The sequence below is a fragment of the Arachis hypogaea genome, chromosome 19, assembly GCF_003086295.3.
Source record: "Arachis hypogaea cultivar Tifrunner chromosome 19, arahy.Tifrunner.gnm2.J5K5, whole genome shotgun sequence".
Taxonomy (NCBI): domain Eukaryota; kingdom Viridiplantae; phylum Streptophyta; class Magnoliopsida; order Fabales; family Fabaceae; genus Arachis; species Arachis hypogaea.
In genome coordinates, this window is record NC_092054.1 from 7,266,977 (window position 1) to 7,275,244 (window position 8,268).

General features: G+C 27.9%; 1 protein-coding gene across 1 annotated transcript; it reads left to right on the top strand.

The window, feature by feature from the left end:
• The first annotated feature begins 4,984 nt into the window (after positions 1-4,984).
• Positions 4,985-8,056, top strand: LOC112777511 (heat shock cognate 70 kDa protein-like). Its single transcript, XM_025821899.3, has 2 exons — positions 4,985-5,322; positions 6,304-8,056. The coding sequence occupies exons 1-2, from the start codon at positions 5,103-5,105 to the stop codon at positions 7,923-7,925; spliced, it is 1,842 nt and encodes a 613-aa protein (XP_025677684.1). The 5' UTR covers positions 4,985-5,102; the 3' UTR covers positions 7,926-8,056.
• Positions 8,057-8,268: the final 212 nt, after the last annotated feature.

Here is an 8,268-nt window from a genome sequence, read left to right on the forward strand (position 1 = left end):
TCAAATCTTCCACTATCAAAATAATGGTATAGGAAAGCTTTCACATATACCACACTATTTTAGTGGAAATCTGCTATTGCATGTACGGTCCGTTTTCAAGTTAATCATTTATTTTTTTATTATACATCAAATTACCAAAGAATCCCTAAAATGATAAAAAAAAGGCTAATCTAATAAGCGGCTTTCATGATTCGTTGAATTGAGTCTGCGGCGAATTGAGCCAAACTATTGTTTCAATGGCTTGAAATTATTGGATGGCATTTCGGATTTGTAGAAGCTGGACAAATCCTGAAAAAATTATTGCAAATTATTTGGCCATAATTTCAGCATTTTTTTTTAGTTGTGCCCAATCATACTTTTTTTACAATACAATTATCCTCTAAATAAAATTCAAAAGAAATACTAGAATACTATTAAAATTTATTATTTTTTATCATTAATTTGTAAAATAAAACACGTTATTAGATTACTAAACTAAAAGAATTGAGTTAATAACTAAAAATAATGATAAAAAATAATAAATTTTAATTACCTTCTAACGGTCTAACAATTTTCAAAAGTCAATACACATTTATTAATATGGTACTTTTATCATCCGGAACAATTAAAATAAGGATTTAGTTAACTTGTATTCTAAAAAATAAAGACACATTTTAAAAAGATAACAATAGAATTTTTTTTAATATTTTTGATGTATTTAATGCATTGAAAATATAAAAATAAATAATTTTTGTAATAATTTTTATAAAATATATTTTTTAATTTGTATAGTATACTTAATTTATATTTTTAGGGCACAAATTAGTAAAACTCTTAAAATAATACTACACAAATAAAATAATAAAATTTAAATATGTAGGGTATTTCACATAAATAATTCAAATGCACTTCAATATTACACCAATGTCTTAAAACAAAAAAGAGATACATATTCTATGTAAATTGAATTAATTGAATTCAATTTAGTTAGAGTATTTATGCAACATATATATAGTAAATTGAATCAGATTAAATCGATTTACTGTTTACTGACATTTCTACCTTTAAAGTTAAACCTTTTTTTTTTGAAACAAAAATCTCAACTAATCAAGGTGGAGTAACAATGCAAAAATATTAGACAAATAAAATAAACCAAACTCTTAGTTATTTTCGGCAAAACCATCAACAATTCAAAAGATCAAATACTACTCCACTCTTTGTAATTTCTAATCGATTTGTTAACTACCTCTACAACACCTACTTCTTGATTCCTAAAGATTCTGTTATTTATTTTCAGTCAAGCGCTCTAAAAGATAGCAAAATTTAGACAACTACCTATTACATTTTTTCTCCTTAACAAGTGTACTTATCCAGTTCTCACCTATGTAGCAAAAAAAATTTGACACATTTTTATCGATAAAAATTCAACTCTTTTCATACATAGCAAGCTTTTTATCCCTTATATATATATTATTATTAAATATATAATATTATATTTGATTGTAAAAAAATTAATTTTTGATCCTTTTTCTAGTAAAATTTTAGATTTATCTTGTCCAAAACTTTTTTATAGATAAATTGTAATAAGTGGCTGGATACTGAATTTATCATAAAGATCCATAATAGTACCACAATTTAATAACACAAATTACGTTAAATCAATCATCACCATTTAGTAAGAAAATAGAAATTTTAAGTTCTAACCAATCACCAAGATTTAATAAGAAATGACAATATGACATAGCTACTAAACCATAATAATAGATTCTCATTATTTAGTATATTTATGTAAGAAAATAAATATATACAATAATTCTTACTGAATTAACCACTTAAAATCATTTATAAAGTCTTTACACATTTTATTTGAAATTAGAAATGAGAGTAAATTAAGTCAACCTGACTTCAAAATTTAAGTTCAGGTCATCAAAAATTTATAAGTTCAAACTCACGAATTGATTTAAATAATAATATAAATATAATCAATAATTTTATATATAAATAATTATAATTTATATATATTATTTATCTATTAATTATAATTTATTTTTTATATTAAATTATACATAAAAAATGACTATAAAATTTTATATCAAAACATTAATTAAATTTATTACGTTTTAGTTCATTTTTTATTCAACCTCTAATAAAATAAAAAAAATATTTCAATTTAGATATGACAAAATAAAAAGCAATGAACACTTGTTTTAATAAGCTTTAGCACTAAAAAAATCGGAAACTGGGGACCTAAGGTGGCCAATAGACTCCCAAGCAAAATTTTTAAAAAGTATTTTAGTAGTTAGTAATATTAGTTTAATTATATGTTAATATGTAAGTGTGTGTTAGTATGTAGTGTCTTATGAAATTTTTTGTTAATGTACTATAATGACGGATTAGTATAATAATTTTTATCTATTTATGAGTAGTGTATAATTAAAAATAATATAAATTAATAACTTAAAAGCTTAAATAATAAAAATATTAGCCCAATATTTTAGTTGAGACTCAAGATTATTTTTTTTTAATTTTTGTGTTTATATGTATTATTTCTTGTACAAATACTTTGGTATCTTAAATGTTTATATAGTTATTTTTTTATAAATTTATTATCCAATATAATTTTTGAATCGGATTTGAGTCATGTTTAACGTAGACTTAACTTGGCATGAAAACATAATTTATAAATAAAATACTCATTTAAAGTGAAATTAATAAAAAAAATATTTTATATTGTAATTGATATTTTTTATAATATATAATGTTATTTTTATTTTAAAATAATTTTTATATAAATATTATATAATTATTAAATATAATCTTTAAAAATAAGATTTTATGAATTTATTATATAAAATTTACAAAATTATATATATTGAATTGACCTAATATAAATTGTTGTTTTTAAATTGTCACCAAAAAACACTTGTTGTTTTTATATTAAGTTAGACTAAAATTTGAATATTTAAAATAAATCTAACAAAATATTAAATATTGCAATACACCCATATCACTGTTACAAATTACAATAATCTACACACAGTATTTTGTTTCCATATCCAAGGTCCATCAAACCATTAAAAGAAAAATTTCTTAACCCAATATTTTCCAGTCGGCTCCCAGGCAATTAGGCAACCGACTTCCCACTATCGACAATGGCTTGATGCGTTTAGGAAAACACAAGGGTAATTGACAACATGGTGCTTTTGGATAAGGGTATTACAGGTTGAAGATTTTCCTTGCACTCCCCCTTTTTATGGAGTATATTGCAGATTTCAGGCAAGCAATCATGTCCATTACAATATTTTAATATAGATCTGGACGCCTATAAATAATGGAATAGCAGATTTTCAATAAAGTGGTTTAGCACATCTGAAAACTTTCCAATGGTATATAATCAGTCTTTCTAGTAATACTAGAGCACCCCAACAATCAATAAAATACATCATCAAAATCGATAAAATTAACATAAACCATCCACAAGGATTTGGATTCTCTAAATTTTGAATTTTACTATTACCATTTATTTTATAGGTGGGACCAAGAGAAAACATAAAAGAAGAGAAAATATTTAATGGTGAGATTTCACTTTATTTTCTAAAATAAAAATCTAAAATTTAGAGGATCTAAATTCCATTCACAGAATAAGTATCTCAAATCGAACAAAAAAAAGACAATACAACTAATAAGTTATATTTTAATATTTATCGCTACATTAAAAATAACATATTAAAATTTTATAAAAAATAAATAAATTTACTGTATTAATAAAATAAAAATGGCACCACTTCCTTTTCTTCTTCTCTTCTCGTCGACGAACCCTCTCTCCCACTCTTGGTTCTTCTTTTCTTTCTTTCACAAATGAGAGATTCAAATCTCTCTCCCCCTCTCACCGTGGCTTAAGGCCAGTTTTTTTTTTTATTTATTTTGTTTTATTTTTAAGATGTGAATCACACTTGAGTTGAGTTGGAAATCTACCAATATATTTTAACATAGGATCCCGCTAGCGATCGAGTTACAAAACTCTCATACTATCTAGATGGTTTGCTTAAACTGATTTTGAAATTCACCAAGAATCGAATTATTAATTTTTTGAATTTAGCGTTCTAATACCATGTTATGATATCACTCATTCCAAAAATTTCAACTAATAAGAAAATGTAACACTAATAATTATATCTCTAATATTCTCTAAATCTCCATTATACACATTGTACAAATATTCCATTGGTTCCTCATACTTTCTTTTTAACATAAAATATTAATGTATTGTAATAAAGTCTTTAATCTAATTAATGGACAAGGAGTGAGTGTCTGGCCGTCTGGGTGTACATAAAGATGGCCATGCGTATTTAATTGGTGATTATTTAATTCATTTAATTTTGATTAAACTCTAAAGTAAAATAACAAAATAATTTTATACGTTTATTTAATTATTTAATATTATATTAATAAAAATAATTATTTTTTATATTAATTATATAAAATATTTTGTATAATTATTTAATTATATTTTTTATATAATTATTTATGTATTTAATATTAGAAGAGCTTATTTTTGTCGATATAATATTATATAATTATATGTACGTATAAAATTATTTAAATTTTTTATTTATTTTATAAAAGAAAATTTATAACAAAAATTTTTAAAAAAAATATTAAAGATTATTAAAATTGATTATTTTTAGTCACTTAACTATTAATTCAATTTTTTTAATCTATTTTTTAGGTTAATAATATATTTTATTTTATACTTTTAAATATTGATAACTAATTTATAATAAAAAACAATAAATTTTTATAGATTTCTAACATTTTTTTTTTGAAAAATTTAATTATCTTATTATCTAAGGTAAAACAAAAATATTATTCATATATTAAAATACAAAATACAAAATACAAAAATATTATTCATATATTAAGTGCTGGTTATAAAATACAAAAGTTGCTGACTTTTTCTATTAAAAATATGAAAGAATTAATTAAGTGGTGGTTAAACCAAGACTTGCGAGTTACGATAAAAATATCCAAAAAATGGCTTCTAAATTGCAAATCCTACTATTAGTTAGATTTGTTTAAGAAGATTTGATGATTCCGCTTAGCTTGTTGTGAATCCAACGACGATGGCCAGAAAGAACGAAGGACATGCAGTGGGAATCGACCTTGGCACAACATACTCGTGTGTTGCCGTATGGCAGGAGCAACATTGTCGCGTGGAGATCATTCATAATGACCAGGGCAACAGAACAACACCTTCCTACGTTGCTTTTACTGCTAATCAGAGGTTAATTGGAGATGCTGCTAAGAACCAGGCTGCCGCTAACCCAACTAACACTGTCTTTGGTACACTAATAATAATCTTCTTAGCTCTTACTTTCAATCTGTGAATGTGTTTTTTTCTTGCTTTATAAATTACACTATTTTTCTCAATGTATCTTTAGATACATGAAAAAGATCATAACGTAAGAAACTCCACGTTGTCTTTGACTTTTACTTCTTATTCTTATTTTCTTTTGTTTGTTTTTGCTGTAATCTGTGTTTTTTGCTGGATTGTTATGCTCCATCCATCTTCACTGTTTGGTGAAAGTGAAGTTAGAATCTTATTGAAAAGAAAATGTACAGCAATCGGTCGTCAACCATTTTTTTTATTGTTACAAAAACTTTTTTAACCGTTATCCTTGAAAGGATTTAAAGTTTAGGACATAGGTGGTCGGCGGTGGTGGTTGGCGGCCAAAGATGAAAATGTGGGGATTTAGTTAAGAGTACTGTTAGATGGAAGGAAAAGAAGGAGATAAATAAGAAAATTGTAGATATAAGATTAAAAAATTAATTTAAAAGAATGTTAGCGGAAGAAATTGACTACTAAAAATTCGTTCCTTGTTGAACTCTATTGAAAATACAGTATTAGTAGTTTAGTACATCTGAGGGTTTTTCCTTAAAGAGAGAAATATTAGAGTATCATTGTAATTTATTATTTCTGGCAATTATTTTTAGTTATTATTTTTAGTAACCTAACAATGAATTTGGATTTTCTAAGGTAAAAAAATGGAAAAGTAGTAAAGTAAAAGATTAATTATTACTAATTTTATAACTTTTATGAAATATATGTCTTGCTAGTTATTATTTTAGTCTAATTTTTCATTTTATCACTTTATCAATTTCTTTTTATTTTAACAACTCCGACATTGTCTAATGACTCTCTAATATTCTTGTCCTGTAAATTCATTCAAAATTTGACATATACAGCACTAAATTTTATGTAATTTTATATTTGGCTTCAAAGAATTAAAGATTTCTTGTATCATCTTTCCTTTTGCTCTTCAGATGTTAAGAGATTGATCGGTAGAAAATATAGTGATCCAATTGTGAAGAATGATATCCTGATGTGGCCGTTTAAGGTCACTGTTGGTATTGATGATAAACCAATGATTGTTGTTACATACAAGGATAAGGAGATCCACTTTTCTGCGGAAGAAATTTCATCTATGGTTCTCACTAAGATGCGAGAGATTGCTGAGGCATTCTTAGAGTCACCTGTCTGTGAGGCCGTTATTACAGTGCCTGCTTATTTCAATGACTCTCAGCGCAAAGCTACCAGAGATGCTGGCGCCATTGCAGGTCTCAATGTGATGCGAATAATTAGTGAGCCAACGGCTGCTGCTATTGCATATGGACTTGACAAAAGATCCGATTGCACAGGAGAGCGGAATATCTTCATCTTTGATCTTGGTGGTGGTACTTTTGATGTATCTCTCCTTACCATTAAGGGTAAAGTCTTCCAAGTTAAGGCTACTGCGGGAAACACTCACCTTGGTGGAGAGGATTTTGATAACAGAATAGTGTGTTACTTTGTTAAGGAATTCCAAAGAAAGAACAAGGTTGACATTAGTGGCAATGCCAGAGCCTTAAGGAGACTGAGGACTGCTTGTGAGAAGGCGAAGAGGACATTATCATACTCTGCTACTGCCACCATTGAATTAGATGCTTTCTTTAAAGGAATCGACTTCTATTCGTCAATCACGCGTGCTAGGTTCGAAGAACTTAATATGGACCTCTTTAGACACTGCTTGGAAACGGTAGATAGGTGCATCTCTGATTCGGAAATGGACAAATCAAGTATTCATGATGTAGTGCTTGTTGGTGGCTCTTCTAGAATTCCCAAAGTGCAGGAGTTGTTGCAAGAGTTTTTCGAGGGAAAGGAGCTTTTTACGAGCATCAATCCTGATGAAGCCGTTGCATATGGCGCAGCTGTTGCGGCTGCTTTGTTGAATGGAGGCATTAAGAGTAGTGCCCCAAATTTGGTGCTACAGGATGTTACTCCTCTGTCTCTTGGTATAGCGACAATAGGAGATGTAATGAGCATTGTGATTCCAAGGAATACTACCATTCCTGTAAAGAAGTCAAAGACTTTTTGGACGACCTGTGACAACCAATCGTCTGTGCTTGAAGAGATTTATGAAGGTGAGAGGACAAGAGCCAGCGATAACAACTTGCTTGGTCAATTTAGACTTTCAGGAATCCCTCCTGCTCCTAAAGACCATCCTGTGTCGATATGCTTCGATTTAGATGCCGATGGCATCCTAAGTGTAACTTCTGAGGAGAAGACCACTGGCATCAAAAACCAGATTACCATAACAAATGACAAAGGAAGATTGTCGCAGGAAGAAATCGAAAGGCTCATTGAGGAAGCCGAGAGATACAAGGTTGAAGATGACAAGTTTCTTGAGAAGGTCAAAGCAATGAATGCTTTGGATGATTATGTCTATGACATGGAGAAAGCCTTAATCGGTTCTAAGCTTTGTCCTGCAGATAAGAAGAAGCTAAATTCTGCAATTGTTAAGGCTAGAACTCTGCTTGATGATGGTAACAAGGAGAACATAGAAACTCATGTGTTTGTCGAGTGTCTTAATGAATCTAAGCTCATTTTTGAGCCCATTATAGCTTAGACTAGATAGTTTTGCTCATATCTTACTTTTGTTGAATTTTTAATGTTGTTTGTAATGCAAATCTTTATGACTGACATTTTCTGTAGGAGATTTGGAGTTGATGATAGATACATTCTGTAAAGGTTTTTTTATGCACAGGTCTTGTAGATTTTGAATGTGGTAAATGCTAATCCGTTAGACTGAATTGGACGCACTATAAAAATGTTCCTTTATAAAGATCACTTATTTCATTATTATTATATATTCTGGTAAAAACCAACTTGAATTGGTCGAGTAGCTAACTCACTCGTTCGCTTAAACAAGTGTTGAGGGTTCGAATCTCGTTTTATGTATCCAGCAACTC